Source organism: Globicephala melas, chromosome 7 (assembly GCF_963455315.2).
Source record: "Globicephala melas chromosome 7, mGloMel1.2, whole genome shotgun sequence".
NCBI classification, from domain to species: domain Eukaryota; kingdom Metazoa; phylum Chordata; class Mammalia; order Artiodactyla; family Delphinidae; genus Globicephala; species Globicephala melas.
The window spans coordinates 11284126-11311178 of record NC_083320.1 but is presented as its reverse complement, the minus strand read 5'-3'; the positions used below and the strand labels follow the sequence as shown (position 1 = coordinate 11311178).

The window sequence follows — 27053 nt, the reverse complement described above, 5'->3', positions numbered from 1 at the left end:
AGCAGTCTGGCAAATGGCAGAGAAAGCTCTTTTTTCCCCTTGATACTACCTATTCTCCCTGCTTGCTGGAAAGTTTCTACTGAGTTAGTTACCGTGTTGTGTAATGTTAATGACCTTGTTGACCTAAATATGATAGTATATGGACTAATAAGGTATTAGTTGCAAAGTTCAAATCTTGCCTTTGCTGTTGATTCAGGGCCAATCTTGTAAGACTCCTTTTCTGTGGTTTCTGTAGTTGCAACTTTTTCATTATAACTTCTAAATTCCTGTGTTGTCATGATGCTAGTATAAAACAGTGTGCAAAGATATGTTTTTATTGATAATGGAACTGCCCTTGTCTTTCATTTTTCATATAATCCTTTCCTAAAAGGGTAAATCACCCATATAACCTACGGGAGTGCAGTTTCCTAGTACTAGGTATGACCTTTTCTTAGGTTGGAAGTTTGAGCTGAGGTGACTCAGATAATACACTCCTAGGTGCCAGTTTAGACATTCTAGGTATTTACTCGGTGAAGAGTACTAAATTTGAATGTTCACACGATGAAGAGGCACTAAGGTACTTGCAGAATTGTACTGATATTTATTTAACAGACATTTTTTGAGCTTTTGTGTAAGACACTGTGCATTGAGACATGGTTCCTTTGTAGTGGTCTGTGTATAATATTGTCTTGGAGTGAGGATTCTGCCAGGAGAGAAACCCTCCCTTTGATATTCTTCAGGTTTTGTTTGTCTTCTGATCTTTATGCTCCCACCATTTTAGACACTTGTGCCTACTTGATGTGAATAACCAACTGAAAACAAGACGAGTACTGTCTCTCAGGAGACCTAGGTTTTAAGCCCATGTTGGGTTTACTCCTGCTGTAATTGATATATAGTCAAATGTGATAAATGTCCAAAGTGTATAGCACTGGAGTGAAAAGCTGAGACTGAGAATTAACCTAATTTTGAAGGCCTACTTTGCTACTTATTAACCACATAACTTTGGGCAAGTTATTTAACAATTCCAAGGCTCATCTCTAAAATAATGATAAGAATAATGCCAACTGCATACGATTATTGAGAGAATTAAATGTAATAATATGTGTAGTATGTTTAGTACATGTTCTAATTGATGTGAAAAGTTCAATAGGTACAAATATCATTGTTGTGAAAAGTAACATCCTGTGGCAGAAGATTTGGAAGCATCTTAAGTGTCTATCAACAGATGAATGGATAAAGAAGATGTGACATACATGCACACACTCACACACACACAATGGAATATTACTCAGCCATAAAAAAGAATCAAATTTTGCCATTTGCAACAACAAGGATGGACTTGGAGGGTATTATGCTAAGTGAAGTAAGTCTGAGAATCTAAAAAATACAACTAGTGAGTATAACAAAAAAGAAACAGACTCACAGATATAGAGAACAAATTAGTGGTTACCAGCAGGGAGGGGCAGTAGAGGGGTAAGGGTTTAAGAGGTGCAAACTGTTATGTATAAAATAAGCTACAGGGATATACTGTACAACACAGGGACTATAGCCAGTATTTTATAATAACTATAAATGGAGTATGACCTTTAAAAATTGTGAATCACTATATTGTATACCTTTAATTTATGTCATATTGTATATCAACTATACTTCAATTAAAAAAAAAAAAAAACCTTCGGCAGGGGCCAAATCCTGAGATGTAGGAGAGGAGTTTCCGATATTAGTACTAGTTGCCTATTAAAAGGAAAGCAAAGGTGATGATCTGTGCTTCAGTCCATAGAAGGGTCAGGTGGCCCTCAAGAGGCAATCAGCTAGTGAGCAGAGGAGAAAAGGGAAGGAACCAGAGTACTGGTAGCTTCTACAAAATGGATTGAAATGGAAGGGTAGTAAGGCCCTGAGTGCTGATAACATTGATTATTCATTCGGATGCTACTTAGAATATATCAAGTAAGATTCCCTAAATCATTTATTCTGTAATAATCATTTTACAACATATGCCAAGGTTTCTCAACCTCAGCACTATGACATTTTAGACTAGATAGTTCTTTGTTGTGGTGAGGGCTGTCCTTTTGCACTGTAAAATATTTAACAGCATTCTTGAGCTCTATCTACGAGACGCCAGTAGCATCCTTCAAGTCATGAAAATCAAAAATGTCTCAAATAACCAAGAGGTGGAAACACCCAGATGCCTTTCAGCTGATGAATGGATAAGCAAAATGTGGTATATCCATACAGTGGAGTATTATTCAGCTATGATAAGGAATGAAGTACTTATACATGCTACAACATGGATGAACCTTGAAAACGTGTTAAGTCAAAGAAGCCAGACAGAAAAGGCCATATGTTGTATGATTCTGCTTACATGAAATATCCAGAATAGTAGTTGACAGGGGTTTAGGGGAGAGAGTACTTGGGACTGACTGCTTAATCTTGGGGTTTCCTTTTGGGGGGATGAAAATGTTCTGAAACTAGATAGTGGTGATGGTTGCACAACACTGTGAATGTTCTGAATACCACTGAATTGTATAATATATATACTTTAAAATGGTTAGAATGGTGAGTTTTGTGTTATGTCTATTTTATCACAATAAAAAGACAGAAAAGATGATCTGCATACATTGCCAGATGTCCCTTGGAGGGAAAAAATCACACCCAGTTGAGAACCACTGGCCTGTGGCAAGAAAGAAGAATACCTGAAGGTGACTTATGAGGAACACTATACGATTTTTGTTTAAAAGCCTGATTGATACAAGAAATAAATTTGCAGAAAATAACGTACTGACTTCTTAAACTGGCTTGAAGTATCCAAGTGAACATGTGAAGAGGCCTTAAAACACGAAGCATATAGTCCCCCTAGCTCAGAGAGGGTTTATAAAATCTGGAGGTAGAGGAAATTGATGAACCTTTCAATATGCCTAATCTCTGCTAATATTCGGAAAGACCATTGCTTGGTGATTCTACCTACAGGGAACTAATAAAGAACTGTGCAATAAACCATCTGATCTGGCTATGAACTGCAAAGTACACAAATCATGACAGCTCTCAGTGTTCTTAGAATAGGTTAGGCAGTGTGAATGAGGAGAAAGAGGCTGTGACACTGACACTACCTCCAGATGGGAGCCCGTGAGAGAAGATCTTGCAGAGAACAAAAAGGAAGAACTGTAAAGAAAAAGAGTTGGAAAATATGAGGACTTGACACAGCTTTGAAGCAGTGTGACCCAGTAAAAAATTTGGACTCCATCAGTATATCCCATCACTCAAGCAGTGGTTTTCTTTGAAAAAATCAATTACAATAAATGGCCAAGAGCTTTGTGAGAAGACCACTGAAGTGGGAAGAGGAAACAAATTGGACTAAAGACAGGTTATAAGAGCTTTTGCCTGAATTGGCAACTTCTACTTCAAAGAAGAGAAGGATGAGAAAGCCATTCATTTTTGCAATAAATCTGGAACAGCAGTGAACCCCAAATGTCCCAAGAATTGGGAAGATTGGTCTGTATAAACCCTGACCTGGTTTTGGAAAAGAACAAAGGCAATGAATGTTTTCAGAAAAAGAAGTGTATCCAGGCCATGCAAGCTTTACACAGGATGCCAGATCCTACAGCAACCATGTACAAAGTGTCTAGCTCAAGGGCTAGGAGGAAATATATCCAGTTAGAACTGACTGCTTTAAAGAATACACTTGGAAAGCAGCTGCTCTAGAAGCTGTCATTAAGGACAACACAAAGGCCATGGGTGTCTAACAGAGGGCTCTAGATCTGTAATCCAACAGTCTGTAAGGACGTAGCAGGTGGTTATCAGTGCCGGGTGATGGTCCAGTTCAATTGCCATGACAGCCTCTAGGATGTGAAGTGAAAGTACATAGTTGACCTGAAGTGTAATGAGTGACTTAGCCATATGGCACGTCCTAAAACAAATGTGGAATTGGGAGATTGGGATTGACATATATACACTGCTATGTATAAAATAAATAACTAATGAGAACCTACTTCATAGCACAGGGAACTCTACTCAGTGCTCTGTGGTGACCTAAATGGGAAGGAAATCCAAAAGAGAGGGGATATATGTATACATATGGCCGATTCACTTTGCTGTACAACAGAAAGTGACACAACATTGTAAAGCAACAATACTCCAATAAAAATTAAAAAACGAAAAAGAAATGCGGAAGGACTCCCGGACACTCAGAAGGACTTAAAAGGGTCCTGGCAGTAGCTCTGAAAATTGAGAAGCTGATGAATGTGGGTCTGATCACAATTTGGTGATGGTTTGTTTAACTCCCTTTCCTTTCCCCTCCTGTGGAAAGAGGAGCTGGGGCTGTGATGAGTAGAATGGAGCAAAAGGGAGAGAAGAGGAAAAAGAACAGCTTAATTAATTGTATGTATGTATGCACATTCATCCATGGAAGATTCAGAGATGTGCACTCACATCCTTTGTGCAGTTACTGTTTCATGGCCCTATCGCATGGGCATTGTATTCACTGCTGACACATGTATTCCATGTTTCCTTCCCATTGGGTTAATTATTTTTCCAGGTAGTTTATTATTTTAAATTTTGGACAGTGAATATGTTTTGGGGGGTAAGACTATTCACCCCGATTGTTTGGCCCACATTTTTAACTCTGCTTTACCTCTTCCAATAAAAGTCCCACAGCAATTCACAGATTGTCTCTGAACTATTATTTTTAAAAAGAGGATCAGTATTCATTAATTTGCTGAATAATTCTATTCAATAGTTATATTTTTTTATTTCTTAACTGAAAATGCAACTAACTTACATACTATTTGAGGATAAATCTCCATTTTTCACTGAGATTATACCAAATGATAAAGTGGAGGATTTCCCTTTCTCTCTCTGGACAGAATTAAAAGAAATCCTTTTCTTAAAAAGGTAAAATTGTTTTAAAAATACTAAAAAGAATAAAAAACTGCCTAAATGAAAGGCATAACACAAACATTTCAGAAATCAGTTTTCAATCTTAGTTTTTGCTACAGATTTTCTGAGGGTTGTTTAGTAATCACAGTGGTTATGAAGAACTAGGCTATGGTAGGATCTATGTGCTTGTAATACTTACTGGTTGTTTTAATATAATTACAGTTTTTTATTTTGTATGTATTGAGAAGTAAAACAAGTGTCTTGTTAAAAAAGGGAGTACACGGGAATCAGTATATATATCCGAAAAAAGACAAAAACACCAATTCGAGAAAGATACATGCACCCCAGTGTTCGTAGCAGCATTATTTACAGTTGCCAAGATATGGAAGCAACCTAAGTGTCCATCAGTAGATGAATGGATAAAGAAGACGTGCCATGTATACACACACACACACACACACACACACACACACACACACACACACACACACACACACAAAATGGAATATCACTCAGCCATAAAAAAGAATGAGATTTTGCTGTTTGCAGCAACATGGATGGACTTGAAGGGCATTATGCTAAGTGAAATAAGCCAGACAAAGACAAACACTATATGGTATCACTTATGTGGAATCTAAAAAATACAATAAACTAGTGAACATAACAAAAAATAAGCAGACTCACAGATATAGAGAACAAACTTAGGGTTACCAGTTTGTGGGAGGGATATGAGGATGGGAGAGTGAGAGGTACAAACTATTGGGTGTAAGATAAGCTACAAGGATGTATTGTACAACATGGGGAATATAGACAATATTTTGTAGTGACTGTAAATGGAGTGTAACTTTTAAACATTATATAAAAAAATAAAAACAGGGACCAGTATAGGGGAAAATACTGAGGCATCTGAGCAGATTCTTGAAGGAGAGACAAGCTCTAGATAAATCTAGAGAACCAGTAAACAAAGACCTCGGGGACACTGATTTGTCCAGGATTCTGTGAACAATCGAAAGTAACTCAGAGTATAAGCACATTAGAGGAGAATTTTATGCCTGTAATTAGACACAGAAGACCCTGTGACCTAACTTCCAGGAAGTTACCTGAAGCTTGGAAACTGTATTTCTCAGCCTAAGGAGTGCATGTAAGTTTTATAATGGGTAATCAATGCAGGATGGTTCTGAATGACATTTTAAAACCTTGAATTGTCAATTGGATCTCAATAATGTTGGGAACAAATGTAATTAATTTTTAAAAATTGTTGAATTGAAAAAAACAACCATCATGATTGTGAACTAAAGGGGAAAGTATTTAAAGATCACCGTGTTGCTTATCACCTCAGGCAGTATCAAAGTTCTTTGGTATTACAGTATACAGGCTGGTCATATGAAGGCATAACAAATATATGCTTTTGTCTTATGTTGTCTTTTTCCTCAATATGTTAGTAATGTCGAGCTTAATGTTCCTGTTAAGATATAATTTAAATTAGGTCTCAAATGGCGAAAATAACAGACCTAGGATCCTCTACTTTGTCAGGTTATGTTGGAGTCATAGACTAATTTGTCTTGTCCTGTCTCTTCCTATCTGCTGAATGTTAGTTCTTACCACATAGCAGGAGGAACAGTTCTAATATAGTAGGAAATTCATCTTGATCCCTACAACGTGGAAGAACAGTTCTCTAGAAAAAGCAAGCACAACTGTTCAGTAGGTAGGTAGGCAGGCAAGCATCAGTGGGATTCTCACAAAGCAACCCAGTACTGCTCACTATGAGTAAAGTGTATTTGATTGTGGAGCTGCTAGTTTTTATATATAAATGCCTTCAAGTAATTTTGATTTTTGGTTTAACTGTAAAGAACTCTTGCAGTAGGCTCTGAACCGACTCCTTTTCTGTTTTTTTTTTTCTTTTGTTTAGATGGGTAAATGGTTTACAACCATAACCAAATCTAAACCAGTCTCTGAAATTATATGCTGCATAGTAGTTTTAAGTTTTGCTGGCATGAAATACAGGATTTATTCTGTTTTGATGGTGCTTATAACCTGATAATCTATTCCCAAGTCTTTGAGCATTAATAGATACTGGGTGTGCATTTTTGAAAATCTTAATTATCAAGTCTATTGTTTCACACACCAGTTGTCCTTTACAGTAAAGTTCAAATTTTTCTTTAACCATTAAGTTGCCATGGGTGTTTGTAGTAAAAAAAAAAAAAGACGAAAAAAAAATTCTAAAAAAGAAGTGAAGTTAATGATTACCATTGTTCTAGTTATCTATTGCCCCTTAATAAGCCACCCTAAACTTAGTGGCTTGAAACAAAAACAAATAATTTTGCTCATGGATTCTGCGGGTGAGGTATTTGCATCAGGAATAATGAGGAAAGCTTATTTCTGTTGTATATTATCTGGGCCTAGGCTCTGAAGTATCAAAGGCTGTTTATGACTCACACAGCTTGAGGCTGCAGTCATCTAAAGGTTTACTCACTCACATGTCAGTTGATACTACCTGTTGTGTGGACCTCAGCCAGTATTATTGGCTGGTGCACCTACACATGGCCTTTTGTGTGGCTGCTTGGGCTTCCTCACGTCATGGTGTCATTGTTCGAATCTCAAACAGCTCCCCTGGGGAAGGGGAAAAAGGCAGAAGCCTTATTGTTGTTTATGACCTAACCTCAGAAGTCACATTGTATCATCTCTGCAGTGGTCACTAGAGTACCCAATTTCAAGGGAAGGGAACATAGATTCTATTCCTTAATGGAAAGAGGTCAGCGATAACATTTTGTAAGAAGAGCGTGTGAGATGGAAGATTGTGGCTATTTCTAGAATGCTAAAACCTTTAAGCTAGTAAAACTTTTTTTAAGTCTAGTTTTCAGATATCCAACCAAATCTGAATTTGTTTTAACCCCAGAAGCCAGGAACACTTACTTGAGTACAAATGTATCCCATGTCCTATAGTGTTTGTGCCTTTAAAAACTATTGTAAATTGTTCTTAAATAATGTAAGTATATTGTATAAATTATGATAAATAAAAATATTAATAATTGTACCAAGTAAGATTGATACTTAAAAAGAAACTAGAAGTAACTTTTTTTGTAAAGAAGATAAGCATTCCTAAGTTTATCTGCATTATAATAAGTAGGGTGTTCTTTTTTTTAACATGTCTACGTATAATACACATACCTGGTAGCAATTCTTGGTTATTTCTTTGTAAATTTTGTGGCTAGTCTTTGATAAAGGTCCTTTTGATGCTAAGCAGTTACTAGGCTATTAAGAATATTCTCTATTCCTTTCCCCTTCTTTGTGCCTAACAGATCCGTGCAGTTGGCAGGCTAAAAAGAGAACGCTCTATGAGTGAAAATGCTGTTCGCCAAAATGGACAGCTGGTCAGGACTGACTCCATGTGAGTAGAACCACTAAGCATTGTATCTCCTTCATTAAGTTTTCTCCATATACTGTCTGTCCTATCCTTTTCTAAATAATTTATTTCCTTTTTTAAACTCTCAAATATTAAAAAAAAGAGGAGGAAGTGTATGTTTTATGCCTAAGAACCTGGAGAAAAAAATAATTCTAATAGTGTTTGAAATCTACTATACATTTACATCAACTTTATATTTTTGCAATACTCTTTATAGCCTTAAAGTCTGACCATTTTGTTAGTTGTGAGAATTTTTCAATCCTGTTATCCTCTTCTATGTGTATGATAGTCTTCTATAAATATGATTTGCTTATTTTGGAAATCTCCTATAAAGTATACTTAAGAAAAATTGACAAAAGTAAGTGCTCAGTTATGTAGCCTTCCAAAATGCTTATCTAGCATATAAGTTGGGGGGAAAAATATAAAATAAAAGGAAAACAATTTATTAAGGAAGCATCTTTATTTTCAAGTTACTCAGTTTGTCATAAGATTATCACAGGATTAGCCCTTTCCAGCTCTGCTTCTTATGAGCCATGGTAAACAATGTAGCGTAAGCAAGTCGAATTTTTTTACTTTCCAGGATTAATTTTTAGCTCTCTGCCTACAGAGTCATTGAATTCTTGGATCCCTGTCATTTTCCAAAAATTTAAATACATTAACAGACTATTTGTGTCAACCTTTCTTGCTCATTTGGTTACATTATACCCTGATCTTAAAGCTACCCCTCTATAAGATGTTTTAAATTGGGCAAGTGCTTTTTGTTGTTTTATTAAAATTAATGGGTTTTAAAAAATAAAATATCCCTTTAAAAACTGGTCAGAATTTTAAGTCTCAAAGCCATTGATGATTTAGATTGTTAATGTAAATTAATGTTTCTTCCTCATTAAATTTTCAGTCAGTTTTCATAAGCTCATTCACCATGAACCATATTTGATATCAAGCATCATATTAGCTTCTCAAACTGACTTTTATTTTTGGCCACACGGCACATGGGATTTTAGTTCCCTGAGCAGGGATCAAACCTGCACTCCCTGCTTTGGAAATGTGGAGTCTTAACCACTGGACCACCAGGAAAGTCCATATTAGTTTCTCTGGGAACGGCCAAAGAATCAGATGATACGTCTCTCACAGAGCTTGCAAATCTAGGTAAAAGCAAAACATTTAAATTTACATACAAAATAACTAGAGCACAATGCAATTATACTATTTCTGTTAAACCATATCAAGTTCTAATTCAGACTTGACTAAAGAGTATAAGGATGCAGAAGGGATTTTGATAGGGGTAGGATCTCTCTTTTTTTGTGTTAGGTGCAAAGGAGAACTATAACAGTTCTCATTTCTTGGGGAAGCTTTAAATGTCTCCTCAAGTAGTTAGAGTTATTCTGAAGGGGTATATGGGAAGATAGTAAGTTTAAAAGAATATATGTCTCCTTCAGGGAAGGCCTATCTGCAAGGTTCAACCATTATTAATACGAAGTTTTTATGATAACTGTATGTTTCCCTGAAAGTACCTGGCTTACAGTGATGTCAGCCAGTCCATGGAATCCGTTTTTCTAGAATATATTCGATTATGTTACACAAATGGTGAAAAGACCATATAATTTATGGTGAAGGTAGCTTCTTGATATTTAGTACCCTCTCAGAATGATTAAACTTACACCTGAGGGCTTTTGTTATTTTCTATTTGTAATACTTTCTAAGGCACCAAAAGTTTCTAATAAACTTTCCTATTATATAAAGATATGGCTTATTCTTTAGGTCCGTAATTACTTTGAAACTTCCCGTTAGTGAAATAAAAACAGGACTGTTTTACTATAGCATCATTTTTGGGTTTTTCCCCCACAAAGTATATATTATTGATAGCTGAGTTAAGTTGAAGAGAAAGGAAACAGCTCTATTATATATAAAAACCAGCCTAGTGAAGTATGATTTATAGTAAATGATTAGTTCATAGATATTTTTGCAGTTACCTATAATGTAAGTCCTCATAACAGAAAAGGTTAACAAAGTTAACTAATATTTGAATTCTTTGTTTCTTTAAGTTGCCTTAATGGCATTTTTAAATAAAACAGAATCTCATGTTTTAATTTTTGGTAGTAAAAATAACATGAATATTTAACTATACAATTTTTGCAGTGAAATGCTTACATTACTCAACCATACTTTTTGTTTTAGTAGTTATTTATGTTACCGTTACCTGGTAACATACTTAACCATCTTTTTGTTAATAATGTAACCTTGCCCTTTCTTCTCCTACCATTATTAATTTTATCATTTATATTTGTATTCATCTTTAAGAATCTACATTGAGTGAACTTTAGAATTTTAATATAATGAGCACACTATGTATTTAATGTTGGCAATGTGGTAAGGAAGAAACTATTAATATAACATGGCTGTATTTTACCTCTACCAAAGTAATTATTAGACTCTTCCTGTCTTTACCTACTGTAGTCTTTTCTTTGTAATGTGAGATTCCTTATGTGTCATTGTGCACAAACCATTGCCTGCCTCCACTTTATTTATTCCTTGGCTTTAAGAATAGAAGTCTATATGGGTATAAGAGCAGAAACACTGGCCTTTGTTTTCTTATTTACCTGCAAGAGACAATAGGATTGATTATTGTCAGCTATTGACACAGAAACGATTGACCAGTAGAATCGTATTTAGCTTTCTGTTTGTGTTATAAAAGCTGAATATATAAAAAGAAGCATAATTATTATTTAAGGTGGCACAGATCAGATTCTGCTCCAAGAAATAAAATTTCAAGGTTCCAGGCACCGATTTCTGCACCGGAGTACACGTAAGATTTTATCTGCTCTGCTTTTCACAAATAGGAGTTGTTCTAATTTTGCAGGCTTTTTGTTATACTAATATTTCACCAGGTAATTGGCATGTAATGCCCTAATTCTTTTACTGTTTGGCTTTTTAGTACCTCTGTTTCAGGATTTCTCAAGCTGTCATCATACACTTTGTCAAGAAAAGAAATAACTAGACCAAGGAAGTTATGTATGATTTGGGGTATAAGGGTGAAAGTAAAAGGGAATAGTTTACACCAAGCATCCTTTTACATTTCCTTCATTTTGCTCTGGTTGGCACAAGGTTCAGTGATCCCAATCTTTTTGAAAATTTTAGCATACTATCTTTTCTTGTTCATTTTCACCCAAAAGGACAAAGAGTCTGAGTGTAGTTTGTCATTAAGTTTTTTTTTAATTCCATAGATTAAAATTATGCTTTGGAAGAATATTTTGAGATCATTAAACCCACTCTTTCTGTACATGTGCTAGAACTAGGTGTGGGAATGACTGGCCTCCTAAGGGGAGGGGGCACTTTGGCGTGCAGTATAAGATTCATCAGCTAATGTAGTTCTTAAGTATCAGAAGCCACTCTGGCAAGCAATGATTTTTCTCCTGTTCTCATTCTCTTGTTATGCTTCTAAGAACTAGTCAGTTACCTTAGTGGCAATAAATTAAAGCTTTCTCTCTATTTAAAATTTCAAAAGAAATTTTATGGTACAGAATTTGTACCATAATGGTACAGAATTTGTGTTTCAGTGAGAATTTTTTCTCCCCCATTTTACTGTCTTACCTTTACTGTATTTTTGGAAGAGGCTGGGCCCTCACCAAAGAGATAATCCTCACAGTTTGAGAAACACTGTTCCTATGACAACCCACACAGAAAGAGGTGTTTGACTTTGGACTTACCTTGTAATAATGACATAGTTATGCCAAGTAAGTCTTTTAAGTTTGAGTTCTGACATTGGCTAGTGTTGTTTACTCAGCAGTTGTGTAGTAAGATTTCCTGTAAGCATAAGAGAGAGATATTACTAATGAAATAGCATGGTAAATGTAAGTGCTTTCTTCAAAATGTCCTTACCTTTTTTTTTTTTTTTTTTTTTTTTTTTGCGATACATGGGCCTCTCCCATTGCGGAGCACAGGCGGCTCCGGACGTGCAGGCTCAGCGGCCATGGCTCACGGGCCCAGCCACTCCGCGGCATGTGGGATCTTCCCGGACCGGGGCACGAACCCGCGTCCCCTGCACCGGCAGGCGGACTCTCAACCACTGCGCCACCAGGGAAGCCCGAAAATGTCCTTATCTTTTATGAAAGAAAGAGATAAAACAGATTTTGCTGTTTTATAACATTACTAGGATCAATTTATCATCAGCATGCCTTTTTATTAAATTACTAATATTATACCTTCTGCTTAAATAATCTCAGTGCCTTCGCAATATGTTTACTTTTTCACAGTATTTCATGCGTCAAAACAAACAAACAAAAAAGCCAAAAAGTCAGTCCACTTTGGTTGGGTGGATGCGTGGACAGAGATGAAACTCAACTCTGAACTGTTTCCTGTCACAGTTGATGCCAGTGCTGGACATCCCAGCTAGCATCAGACCAGTTGCTAAAATGGGGCTTATTCTTTTTCGATCTTAAATTTTTTTTTGAATTTTATTTTATTTATTTTTTTATACTGCAGGTTCTTATTAGTCATCCACTTTATACACATCAGTGTATACATGTCAATCCCAATCTCCCAATTCATCACACCACCACCACCACCCCTGCCGCTTTCCCCGCGTGGTGTCCATACGTTTGTTCTCTACGTCTGTGTCTCAATTTCTGCCCTGCAAACCGGTTCATCTGTACCATTTTTCTAGGTTCCACATATATGCGTTAATATGCTATATTTGTTTTTCTCTTTCTGACTTACTTCACTCTGTATGACAGTCTCTAGATCCATCCACATCTCTACAAATGACCCAGTTTCGTTCCTTTTTATGGCTGAGTTTAAATTTTTTTATTTGTAAAGAGACTTGCAAGACTGCTTAAAGCTTGAAGAAGAAAGAATTGCTAGACTGTTTCTTCTAATTCGGGTGAACTGTGGTCATCTTATGATTTAATCATTCAGTTCATCTGTAGATAGAAATAAATATTAACAATCAAGGGCATTTAATCTATATGTACACTGCCTAAAGTGTTGTATAAAATGCTTCCTACTCTGTTTTTGCTGTTTATGAAAGATTGCCATGTACATTAATGAAAAGTCAAATTTCTTACTAATCTTTGAAACTAATTTCTTTTCAGAAACAACCTGAAGTCCAAATATGTTTTTAATATTAGTCTTTGATGAAATATCTTTACTAGTATTGATGAAGACTTAATTTAACTTTTATCTTTCTTCATAAACATGTTTTCTTATTAAGTTACAATTACAGACCATGTAGGATTTTTTTCCATTTAATACCATATTCCAGTTTTATGTGATCATAGAATCTTAGAATTGAAAGTGATCTTATAGACTGTTTTTAAAACTCAGTCTTCTGTGCATTCCATGTTAAGAATTCCTTGCAATTAATCTGAAAATAATTTATTCTAGATTACCTGATTTCCTGTGCAGGGACAGGAAAAACTTGTACTTTTAGAACTTAAATAAACAATTCCTACTGCTTATTTCTGACAAAATGAGTTCTATCAAAGGAAGCCTTCTGGGCTTCCCCGGTGGCGCAGTGGTTGAGAGTCCGCCTGCCGATGCAGGAGACACAGGTTCATGCCCCGGTCCGGGAAGATCCCACATGCTGCGGAGCGGCTGGGCCTGTGAGCTGTGGCCGCTGAGCCTGCGCGTCCGGAGCCTGTGCTCCGCAATGGGAGAGGCCACAACAGGGAGAGGCCGGCATACCGCAAAAAAAAAAAAAAAGGAAGCCTTCTTTCCTTTAAAATTTTAATGGGCAAAAATGCATCAAACTTTTTTCATGGATTTGGATTCAGTTTGTCGGCGTTTTTGCTGTAAGATTATAATTCTAAATATTGATCATTATAGACTTTAATATGTATGTAGCTAATTTATTTGCTAGTACAAAGTGATATGTGAAGTGTTCAATTTAGCCCCAAAATACGAAGACAAATGCTTTAATTATATCAATAGATATTGTACTGATTAGTGTTTTAAAACTTGCTTAAGTATAAATTTATCCAGGTATGTTGGCACTGCTATCAAGAAGAGTGTAAGATGGATTGCCTGTTTATGTTGACACAGAACTGGCCACTCCATTCCTGCCTCTGGTGACACTTTTCTAACAAGAATTCAGTCTGGTTTCTCACAAAGAGCAAGAGCTTCAGGTTTTCTCCATGCTGCCTAAAGAGAATTATGAGTGCAAGGCTAGTACCTAGACTTTGAGTCCCAGATATACTGATTCTTTCACTCTTCTTGGATACGCAGGGTGGGTTTTGCCAAGTACTGTGGGTCAGTTGATAAGCTATATATATATATACTGTTGTTGATACGTTATATATATTACAGAAGATTCCTAGTCTGTGGACAGATGTTTAAGGTAACCATCCATGAGCCTGCGTCTGAAAAATTGCATTTATCTTGACACGATTAGGCCTAATTCCTATGGTGAATCAGCCCTGACAGATTAATTTCTCAGTGTGCCAAGATTTGGCTTAAATCTTTGTCTTTTAAGTAGTCTTTGGAAAACATGGTTTTCATGTTTATTGTACTTCTCACTTTGGATCATCAAGACATTGAAAGTTATTCACAAAATTGTGGAGAAGATTTTGTTTTTAATTTTCTGGGACTCTGGGAATAATATTAGACGACAGTTACCCCTGTCAAACATTATTGCACTTATTTTGTGGTTCCCAAACAAATACATGTTAAGTTAGAAAAGATTTACACAAATCAAAATAAAATCTTTTATCTTTTCATTCGTTCACTGTCTGCTCCACTTTCACCCTTTTGTGCAGAATACAAAAGGATGAGGTTTAGTCTAAGGCGTTCTTGCCCTGACACTGAGAAAAAGTATTGAGCCCACTTCCCATAGTCCTCTTGTAACAACACCTCTTACAACAAACCAGATGCCAAGTCCATATGTCAGTTAGATACCTCATATGGCTGATCATGCTCTAACATTAGACAGGCCTCTGAAAGTAAAGAGTTCAGGTTAGAATTGTAAAATTGCTTCATTCAAATGCTCTCAGCTTTTAGGAGGTGCTGTCAGGGGAGCCAAAGAAATTGTGAATCGCAACTCACGTGTGAAAGAATGGTTAAGGTCACTGTCACTGAGCAACCCAGAAATAGCTGTTTAACATCCATCCTTACCTTTTCATTGTATTCACAGAATTGGGAGTAGTTTTATGTTTTAGTCATTTAGCTAGGGAACATATGCTTTAATGTAATTAAGTAATCAAAATGCTTTTGTTAGCTTTCTGAAACTTTAATTCATCTTTAAATTTACTCGTCATAAACTCAGATTGCTTCATTGTCTTTGTGAAGTATTTGAAATGGCATTTTCATGGAATCACTTTGGATTCATGTGTGTAAACCTTGACGCCTATATACCAGAATTCTCTATCTGACTGTTCTGCCCATCCATAAGTTGCAGTACAGTGTTGTTTGTTAGAGGCTTGGTTTACTGAATTGGAATATACACACAAAGCAAAGAATGCCGCTTCTCTTAAGCGGGGGTTGAATATACTCCTTGCCATAGTTCTCTTCCCTCTTAAAGTTGTTCTTTCATATTCAGTTTGTTCAATTTGATGTTTAAAGCCACAGTTACAGATACTGCATGGTAGCCTGTTTTTTAAAGCAATTTAATATGTTTATTAACTTCTTTGGCTTGACTCTTTTGGGGGAAAATGAAGGGTGGGAAAAATGGGCAAGAAAACGATAATTCTTAAAATTTGGGGGAAATTTTGGGGAAATTCTTAAAATTTTAATAATTTTAATAATTATTAAATTAAATAATTGTAAAATTAAGAATTTTAATAATTCTTAAAATTTTGGGGAAACTGCTGAGCTGAAGTTTTATACAAATCTGACTTGAGTGTTTTTCTCTTCATTTGCTGTGCTTGTGTAAACAGTGTGACACCATCGCCACAACAGGTTCGGGTTTGTCCTCCCCGTATGCTACCTGAAGATGGAGCTAATCCTTCCTCCGCTCGTGGCATTTTGTCGCTTATCCAGTCTTCCACTCGTAGGGCTTGCCAGCAGATCCTGGATGTGCTGGATGAAAGCCGCAGGTGATCGGCCCTGTGATTCGCGCCAACTTTACCGCCTGTCTTTTGGCTCCTCATGAGTGGACTGTGGTGTCTTCCTTTTATGTTCGCGCCTTTGTCTCTTTCTCAGATGCAGCGGTTTAAAACAGCTTGCTTTGCTTTCTTTTAATTTGAAATTATTGTCCAAAATTCACATTTCACAAGGTTCTGTTAACTTCTCTTCAGTCAGGGAGGGAATTCAGTTAATAACTAATTATACACGGGAAGTATAATGGTTTTTTTCCCAAGACTTTGTTGACCTGTTTTTAAGTACCTGATTCCATTTTTGGTTATGCTGAGGGGTACTTTTGGATTGAGTGTGTGATGTTGGACTGAACTGTACTCATTTTCTTCAGTAAGTCTTTTGATTCACTCATTTATGTTACTAATGTGGTTGGATTAGGAAGCAAATCTGAGAAGATGATATCAGTGTAGCTGCCAGGACGATTTTTTTCTTTCCTCTTAACTAGGGATTTCCACACCTGTACTGAAAATCCCAGGTGCTGTTGTCTTTTTAATGCTGATTTTTTTTCAGTATGGATAGTGTATCTAACTTTCGAACATCTCCAAGTAAAATCATTAGTAGTGTATACTTAGACTTTGTTCATTCAAATAAATTGTTTGCCATTATTTCAAATACTTTTTTCTCCTTGCTTCATTACTAGATGGTGTTTTAAAAAGATGGAATTTGGGAGCTTTTTTGGCATAGTATGAGGAAGGTACAGTCAGTTTCACTTCAACTCTAAACATTTTATGTAGTAACTCTGTGAGTCAGTGTTTGAATTTTCATGATCATTTTTTTAGACTGTTAATTTTGCATTTTGAAGAATTCCCAATAAATTCAGCTGGCCCTTCAGTAAACCTTTTTTGTTACTTTAGGAACTGATATGTCTTATGACTTGCTCTGAACAAACTTTTTATTAAGTGCTTTTGACCCTCACATAAGCCCCAGGTGTTTCACCTCCTGCTGCTCAACTGGTGTTTCTGACCCTTCCCAGGGCTCCCATATGTGTGGGTCCAAGGACTTAAAGCTGTACCAGAAAGAGCATAAAAGAGAAAACTCATGGCAGGGGGAAAATTATATATACATCTATGGACATATGTATTCATGTATAGGTGTATATGCATGTGTGGGTGTTTATCTCCCTCCCCAAAGGTTTAGAGTCCCTCTAATCTCTTTGAAGCTTCAAGGACTATCTTAGGATATTTGGAGCCTGTAAGAAGCATCATGGTTCAGAAGAAAAAAACATGGATCAAGGGAGGGGGTCAGATTTAATCTTGATCCACCCCACTGAACAGCTATAGCTACATGATGGCCTTGGGCGAATTGCTTAGCTTCTCTGGGCCTGATTTTCTTCATCTATTTTTTAAAAAGAAGGGTAATACTAATATTAACCTAGTTTTCTGGATTCTTATGAGGAATCTTCCCCCCTCTCCTGCTTTTATTTAAGATATAGGGATAATGGACTCAAATTCTTTATTTAGTGTCATGGGAGATCCTTAAAAAGATATTGAATATAAAGTACCTGGCACCTGACTAATATTTCCAAAGCCCTGTTTTCTCCTCCCTCCTTAACATAGATTTATTCTTCACCAGGTATCCTCTTTAACTTTTTAATTAAAATAGGTCCTTAGAAGAGACTAGATTATTAGGTCAAATTACATCATATCAAATGCTATTATAGTGAAAATATCTGAATGAGAAAGATGTTTATAAATCCTATATAGATTAAAAGCTAGATGACAAAGCCCCAGTATGTTAAAATTATTTGTCCCATCCCCCTACATATAGACAGTTCAGTGCAGTATATGGAAACATAGTTGGATTTTTTTACTCCTTAATGGAAAAATTTTGCCTCAAGCTCACAAGTACAAAAATCTTACTAATTATAAAATTTACTTTGTATTCTTTTATTTATAAAAAAACTATTTTGAGCTTTAAGTGATTTTTTTTAATTGTAATAAATTGATAACGAAAATTTCCTTTTTTGGGAAGGAAGTATCTTTTCTTATTCACTCAAATGAGATTTTTAAAATTCATAAAGTAGTTGTATTAATAATTCTTTGCTCCTGGATACACACCTTGGAGCCTGGAGGATTAGATTCTCATTAGTGTTATTGGGTGCTTTCAATTTTGAAAGTTTTTTTTTCCCCGTTGCACTGAAATCTCTTATGATCAGATGTTCAGCAGGATTTAATCAGAGTTGTAAGTGCCAAATCAATTTTTATTTCTACTACGAGAACTGTCTAGCATGACTTACCAGATATAAGAAATAGGAATGTGAAATTTGGATAATGTTCTATTTGCATGACTATAAAATAATACTGCTTATAAAGTTTTAAGTGCTTTTATGTTCCTTGCTCTGTACATCATTTTTTTTCCTTTCTGCTTTTTATTCCTGGCTGTTACGCTAATGCAATATCTTATCTTTGGTCTTAAGCCATCACATTAGGTATAGTTAAATTAAGTTAGAACTATTTGGCAGAATGAAAGAAAAAAACCTGTCTGCCTGTTTTATTATCATAAAATAATGCATTTTCACAGTTGTTTGGCATGAGAACTATTTTTAGTTTATACTTTGAGGGACACTGTTGAAAGGTTTATGTATTTTTGTTTTCTCATCTTGAGCACTTACATGATCTAAAACCAAGTTCATCTGAAAACAAAGTTAAATCCTAGGTATACATTAGAAAGGTTTATTTACATAGGTCAGTGCTGTGCATTTGGAAAACTGAGGTGTCAAAAATTCACCAAAACACCTGGGACAAGCACCAGGTGTGTTCTTTGCATTTAAAATGCTGTTTAGTCCTTGCTGGTTATGAGATGCTCATGTCTTCTGACACCTGCCAGAGCTCCGTATCTCACTCGCCAATGCAAAATATTAACGTTTTTAAAAAGAAACTTAGTCCGTATGAAAGAACATGATTTAAGTATTGACAGATTAGTCATGTTCAGCATGCTTAAGTTTTACTTTTAGAAGGAGCTTGAGGGACTTCCCTGGCGGTCCAGTGGTTAAGACTCCACGCTTCCACTGCAGGGGGCGAGGATTCGATCCCTGGTCAGGGAACTAAGATCCCGCATGCTGCGTGGCATGACCCAAAAAAGGGGGGAGGTTGATTATTTCTTTAACAGATTATACTAGCTTTGAATGAACAGAATGAGAAACCAGTATGTAAATAATTTATATTTTTTGCAGGTATCCATATAAATATACTATTTGGAAGACCTAGAAATGCAAAGTTGCAGTTGAAACAGTGTTTGTTATTTATCATTTTTAAATTTAAATTTTTAATTTTTAAAATATTCATATAATTCCTGATACATCCAAACTGTTTACTTACTGTAGAAGTTTCCTTTTTTTTTTAGCAAAGAAACATATTCTACTAAGTCAGACCATTTATTTACTCAAAAATGTCAGTATACAAGTTAATGCGGGAACTTGTAGAGCCTTGAATCTCATTCCCTTTTGCCACTTTAATTACAAAACATATTTTCAAACTTAAAAAGATTTTTTAATGTATTAAGTCATAGAGTAGAAAGTGGTACTTGAAGTTTCTAACTTTGCCAAATACCCCTCTAATTTACTTTTATATTATATGTGTCAATTGCCAGTGTGAGAAGACAAAATGAAATACGTTGTGAAAGGTAACTGTGTTATTTTCTGGCTCTGCATCATAAAAGGGGAATCTCTGTGGTGGAATATGTTGAATATGGCAGCTCCTTTTGAGCAATGTATGTTTTTTTTAGAAAAAGCTTTAGGTGACAAAGCGGTGGCTTCATTTTTAACCTTTCCTATGTTAATGTAGTGTAGGATTGTAGTTAAGTAAGTTTTCCTAATGTCACAGAATAAATTAATTAGTAGGATGGGATGAGTTGAAAACCTGTCTCAAGCATATGTAATTTTTCACTGTTGTTTAGCCAACAAAATAGAAGTCTAACATCTGACCCAAAAGTCTCTTATCCTATAGGCTCTGGAAATTTTCTTTAAGCACCAGTAGTGCCTTTAGGAAACATACAAGCTAAACATTAAAATTTTCTTGTATAAACTGACCTGACATAAAATAGTGATTTGTATTGTAACCAAAATTCTACAGCGGTGCCAACTTGCAGAAAAAAAATAGTGCATTTGGTACTAAGTGTTTACTATAAGAATTGTCTTGATACTTAAATTCAGACAAAACCTGATCCGTCTGTAGAGTAGGAGACATTCAAAATAGAATGTAATAATTCTTCAAATCCTTATATGGGTTCTATATCCCAGTCTCCTTTCTCTGGTTATAAATATTGCTGATTACTTTTTGGGGAATTGACCAGTGACCACATAGAGCTTTTGTTTTCTGATTTAAAAAATAAAATAAAATTTATTGGAAAGGTTACTGCTTACCTAGGTAGAGAACTAATTGTCCTCTAGAATCAAAGTATGTACTCGGTGAAAATCCAGTGCACCTTAATCTTCATTTCCAGCAGTCCTGTATGTCGCTTCTGGTTGTCTCAAGGTCAGACTCACATATTTGATTGCACTTCCTGTAATGTGCTGCAGTATGCCCCTCAGAGCATGTCCCTGATCTCCTTAGCTCCAGAGCTGAGGCTTGCAGTTTTGCTCTTGAGAGCTGAGGGTTTGAATGAGACACAGCTATATTAAGGTATCAGGCACTAAGCAAAATTAATGAGGTGGGAGGCAAGGAATTGTGAGAAATGGGAGTTTCTTGAAATTTTTGAGATAGAGCTTTGATATCAGATGAGCAACCATGATGATGCAGGTGCTACTAACCAGTTCTTGACATGCTTCTAAAGTTGCTGGTGATTTTTTTTTCCAACTAGAAGAGAGAAAGTATACATTTTGAACAGAGTTGTCCTCTGTCTTGAATTTCATAAATCAAAATATAAGCACCAAAAAAATTATATGCTGGTGCTATTTTGTTATGAAAAACGTAGGTTCCCTTTGTTTTTTAACACATTGTAAGATACTAAACTTATGAAAATCATAAAGTGGAGGACAGTGAGACAAAGATACTTGAAGTGTTTGAAATATATTGTATTGAAACATACAAACATATTTGACATTTATTTGTCTTATTTTTGTCTTATTTTTGCTTTTATCTTGTTACTCTCTGGTTCCTGATTCTGTCTTGTGCCTTCTCCCGCAAAAACCCGCCTTAGACCTGTGTTGCGTGGTGGGTCTGCTGCCGCCACCTCTAACCCTCATCATGACAACGCCAGGTAAACTTTGAGACTTTGTAATTACCAGGGTAGAGAGTTGACTGAACGTGTAGTTTGCAGGACGTAATGCATGTAGCAGCCACGCCTTTATATTATAGCTTGAATCTCTACAGCTTTTCCCTGAGTACATCCTGTTTTTCTCTGAGAACAGTGAGTCTAATCATTCATGACATTTGGCCAAAAGAGTATAAAGAAAAACAGTTACGATACATTATCATGGGAACATCAGAGACAGGGTATTTAAACATGGTTTTAATAGCTTATTGGCGGTCATACTAAAACACAGAAAAAAATAATCTTAAACCTTGTTTTATGTGCATCATTTTAATTGTTGCCTGAGGTTCTGTCCAGCATTTCCTTTTTAGTTGTTAATTGTCTGTAATGTCACTTTCAGTGTGTAGATAAATGTGTCTGTAAAGCATCATCTTAAATTGGGGGAAATCAGCATTGGTAACCTGAGAAGGTAAATGTTTAGAAAGAGAATTTAGTTTTAAGAATTTTTGTCATCCGTTGATTAAGCTTTTCTCTCTTATTTTTGTCCCTTTCACACTTTCAGATATGCTTAGCCTGAGTAGTTATTTCTTCCTGTCATGCACAAGGACAGATAGAATGGCACATACGAATACTTTGAGGTTCTCAGGTGCCAAAATCTCATTTCCCAACTTCTTGGGTTAAAAAAAAAAATAAAAAATTGGTTAGTATTTACAGATAGCATTTCTGTAATTTTTTCAGAGCCAGTTTTATTTATTTTAAGCAGAACTTGATTATCTGTAGCAGTAGATTTAAAACTGTCAGTAGGGGCTTCCCTGGTGGCGCAGTGGTTGAGTGTCCGCCTGCCGATGCAGGGGACACGGGTTCGTGCCCCGGTCCGGGAAGATCCCACATGCCGCGGAGCGGCTGGGCCCGTGAGCCATGGCCGCTGAGCCTGTGCGTCCGGAGCCTGTGCTCCGCAATGGGAGAGGCCACAACAGTGAGAGGCCCACGTACCGCAAAAGAAAAAAACAAACAAAAAAAACTGGCAGCATTATTTCTATGATGAGAGGAAGCAAGCTGGCACGTTCATTTTTAGGCAAGAAAAGAGGGAAATACTGGTTTCTCATTAATACTGAATTCAGGTTAGAAAATTGAAAAGTGTGTCCTTAGGGGTCCCTTTCCACTCCGCTGACTTGTTTCTTTTTACAATATTAACTCAGTCCGTTTTAAGTTTTTCCTTGTGTATTTCTCGTAAGTTTGTGATCCTTTTATTTTTCTGTGAAAGTATTTTCAGGCAGTGATCTGACTTAGATTTCTTACAGAGTTTTTAGCTCTGATCAATACAGGTTTTAGTTTTAAGTCAAATTACACAAGTAAAGTCTTTTGTCATATCCTTAGATTTCTTAGCAAATGAAGATTTCCTTTACAGATATTTAAAACCTTAGTTAGTTCAGGATCTAAATTGTGGGGAGTCCCTTTCAGTTACACTTCATTCTCTCTCTTCAGTCTGGGTCCCTTTACCTTTGAAGCAATTGCTTCTACTGTTTGTTGTTTTTTTCCCAATTATTTATCTCATGTATGACCTCACAGAAATAGAAGAGTTTTATTTTGAGGATAAAGTGTAGAGAAGAGGAATCTTCAACCCTTATGTTTTCCACTAATTGTTTAAGAATTCTGCTTAATGTTCAAAGGAATAATTAACTCAGATGTTTGTAAAGCCATAGTTCTTAGCACCTACTAACTTAGTAGCTAACTTCTCTATCTGATGCCGTTACTCTCGGTATTCCAGTATATTTGCTGTGTTCCCATGAAGGAAGGGGCAGATTAGGAGAAAGTAAGTTAATTTAGCCCTAAAAAGAACATTTAGAGATTGTTCTAGATTATCTAAAGTCAGTACATACCATCTATCATTGAAACTGCAACCTATGTAATTAAAATCAGCGTTCAGAATGATGACACTGCAGGATTATACAATTAAAAATTGTTCTATGTTATTTATTAAAGTATTTTTGAATTATTTTCAGTGGCATTTGTAACAAAAGGATTTTCTGAATAGACTTGTCTTTAACGTGTCTGGAGGAAAAATATAATTCTCTTCATACACGTTTGTGTGGTAATATGCTTTTTGTAATAGGGACTTGCTTGAAATATTAAAAATATCAATATTACGCTCTATGTGCCAACTCTGTAGATTACATAGGAGTAACTTTTAAATTCAGTTTATTTATGATCCACTCATTTGGAAAAGTTAATGTGCCATTTTACTGAAATAACCATACAGGATTCAAATAGTAAGGATATAAATATACGAGGTGAATTATATGGTATGTGAATTGTATCTTAATTAAAATATATTTTAAAAGTGGAAATCTGGGCAAAGAGGAATAATAGCATTTGTGTGCATTTGTATCTCAGAAGTTTATTGTCATTCATTTAAAAATCGGTGCGCCTTTAGAAGTAACTGCATTTGAACAAGAAATACTTTTTAATGTTTCTCTAAGGTTTGTCTTAGTGGCTTTCCAGTATTATTTTATACACTGCTTCTTAATTATAGTATTTAAATTCTGGATCTGAATGTAGTGACAGGATGTATTCAGGTGATTTTATAATTGCTTCTATGGAGACACAGTAGAGAATAAGTAATTGGAAATAAGAAGTGAAGAGTGGAAATGGCAAGAGAAGAGGCACTGAGAAGAGTAGGAGAAATAGAACATGATCAGAGTCTTCCTTTTTCAGCTGGAGTTTGTTTACTTTGTGTTCCCTGCCATGAGTCTCAGCAGGGACTTCTGAGGAACCACATACAGACATCAGATGGTGGGAGAATTGTATTTCGTTATATGCTAGCACAGCAGCTCTCAAATCTTTTCAGCCAGGTATCCTTTTTAACACTGCCCATCCCTCTGAGTTGAAAAGTGTCTCCTTATTTATATCTTTAGTCAGGGTTTCTTCTCTTTCTCAAACTTTCAGCACACCTTCCTAGTATTGTAGGTAGTTGTTAAGCTAAGCTCTTTCCTTTCCTTTGTTAGTACCCGTTCAGATTGGTAAATATTTTAGTAATTTGTACTGTTAAATACCAGTCTTTTTAACAGTTCTCTGAGCATTACACAATATATTACATGATTTGACTTGCCAGGTACTTTTAGTTCTATTCTAATATTAAATCATATTTTTATTTCTTATCTGCTAGGTATGGCATTTCACATATAGATACAACGATTGAAGGAACCTCAGATGACATGACTGTTGTAGATGCAGCTTCATTAAGACGACAGGTATTTAATGTACCAAATACCATATAATCCTAAATTATATTCATATAATATTTAAAGTGGTAGTTCCTAACATTTTATCATTTTCTGTCCAGTGGAACCCATGGATTAAAATATTTTATCAAACTATTTATTAAACCATAATTGACTTTCCCATTTTGATTAAAGACATATTAAACCACTATTTACATGTTTTGATCAGCATAAAGCAGTATTACCAAAATGGATTGATGTAATTCTAGCCAATAACAAAGAATCCTAACATTTTAAGCAAACCAGTGCATCCATAAATTGCTCTGAAGCTGAGATGACCCTTCACAGTTGGAGCAAGCGGCCTGGGCCTTTTAACCCCATCACCGACCAGTCGGTGGATTCATGCTGCCTTCATAAGGGAGCATGAACTTGGGCAAGACAGTTGTTCAGCCCAGAGCTATTCACAGTAGGGACCAAAGCCGAGGACAGTGCTGTCAACCAGTGACACTCCTAACAGGTAGAGAATTAGCCTTTTAGTCCTGAAGGGTGGCAGGTCACAGGGCCCACTATAGTAGGTTAATTATTGGGATCCTTTTAGTAACTCAGAGAAGGCATAAAACAGTGAAAGCAGGTTAAAGGTGAAAAACTGAAGCTGAGTGACAGAAGCTCATAAGAGAATTTACGTGAATTTAAGCTGTCGTGGGTAACATTTTTTCTATATATAGCTTTCTTTATTTTGCTCCAAATGAAACTCTTCATGTTTGTAATAATTCTTTTTACAAATTAAACTACTTTGTAAGAATCTGATTGCATCATGCATTAAAGCTTCTATTCATTTTTTGATATTGTTTTTTACTTAGATAATCAAACTAAATAGACGTCTACAACTTCTGGAAGAGGAGAACAAAGAACGTGCTAAAAGAGAAATGGTCATGTATTCAATTACTGTAGCATTCTGGCTGCTTAATAGCTGGCTCTGGTTTCGCCGCTAGAGGTAACCTCAACTCTCAAAAATATTGTCTCAACAGCTGGAAATATAAAGAATTTGCAAACCTCTTTATTTCTGTCTTTGCATTGTATGCCGTTTTACAGTCCCCACCCTGAAAATGTATTTCTCCCAGAAAGGATGGGGGAAAGACTTATATTTGCAGAAGTAAAGGTATGTCCTGTCACTCGACTGTATTTAGTTTTAACCAGTTCTGCCATAACACCTACTTAAAATTCTCCCTTTGCATGTTTTGTAAATAGGACCTAGTTTGTTTGTTGTTTTGTTTTGTTTTGTTTTTGCCTCATCAATCTGCACAGCTAATTCTATGAATGGGAGAGAAAAAAGTGTACAGAAAATGGATTTAGAGAAGTGTCTGTAAAGGAAAAATAATACTTTATATTGTCCTGTTTCTCAAACACTGTTAGATTAAACAGTTTAGTTAATAGACATTTTTGCATCCACATTTCAACATTAACACTACTGAAGTCATGGTCTGGTGTCAGATTTAATAAACTCAAGTCACCTCATGTTTCAGGATCACCTTCAATAAAATAATTCCTAACATTTTCAGCAGTTTAAGATGAGGGCAAAATGTGCATTTTTATTTTTATTTTAGTTTTGCAGATGGTTTTCTATAAAGTACATTTTTACTAAGTCCTTGTGTGAATGATTTAAAAAACTACAGAATAAGGTACAAATGTAGTGTATTTAATAAACTGTCAACCAAAGCTATATTTGTGTATCAAAAGATTTTATTTCATCATATTGTGCTGTGAGCTATATTCCATATTATGTTTCTTTATATGCACCTAAGTTTTCCCGGCTCTGGAGCAAGGAAAGCAATTAATGACTTGGCAGGTAGTAAGAACCCACTTGCTTCCTTTCAGATCTTCGTCCTGGTAGTGGTAGGCGCTGGTTTTGTTACAGCTGTTTTTGTAATTTGTAGTGTCTATAAAGTGGTTCAGCTAAAAATACCTTCAGTTGGGCTTCCTTGGTGGCGCAGTGGTTGGGAGTCCGCCTGCCGATGCAGGGGACACGGGTTCGTGCCCCGGTCCGGGTAGATCCCACATGCCGCGGAGCGGCTGGGCCCGTGAGCCATGGCCGCTGAGCCTGCGCGTCCAGAGCCTGTGCTCCGCAATGGGAGAGGCCACAACAGTGAGAGGCCCGCGTACCGCAAAAAAAAAAAAAAAAAACCTTCAGTTGTGTTGCTTTTTCCATTGTATTTGGCTGATATACTAAATCTGATGAGATTAAATGCATCAATGAAACCAAGTGCTGGGAACCTTTAGTTCCCAAACTTTTTTTTTCCTTTTTTTGTTTCAGAAATGGATAGAAT

The 27053-nt window shown here is 36.0% G+C and overlaps 1 protein-coding gene across 10 annotated transcripts in view; it reads left to right on the top strand.

Annotated features, from left to right (window-relative positions):
• Positions 1-26445, top strand: part of MFF (mitochondrial fission factor) — a 34661-nt gene extending 8216 nt beyond the window's left edge. For 5 of the 10 annotated variants that reach the window (XM_030884135.3, XM_030829946.3, XM_030829879.3 and 2 more), the window contains 7 exons: positions 8151-8239; positions 10983-11057; positions 16120-16278; positions 19907-19939; positions 21455-21514; positions 24675-24759; positions 25590-26445. In XM_030884135.3, the coding sequence (XP_030739995.2) occupies positions 8151-8239; positions 10983-11057; positions 16120-16278; positions 19907-19939; positions 21455-21514; positions 24675-24759; positions 25590-25721 (633 nt within the window). In that variant the 3' untranslated portion in view covers positions 25722-26445. The remainder of the gene's footprint in view (positions 1-8150; positions 8240-10982; positions 11058-16119; positions 16279-19906; positions 19940-21454; positions 21515-24674; positions 24760-25589) is intronic. The other 5 variants (XM_030884267.3, XM_030829810.3, XM_030830001.2 and 2 more) reach the window with 5 other exon arrangements.
• The last annotated feature ends 608 nt before the right edge of the window (positions 26446-27053 follow it).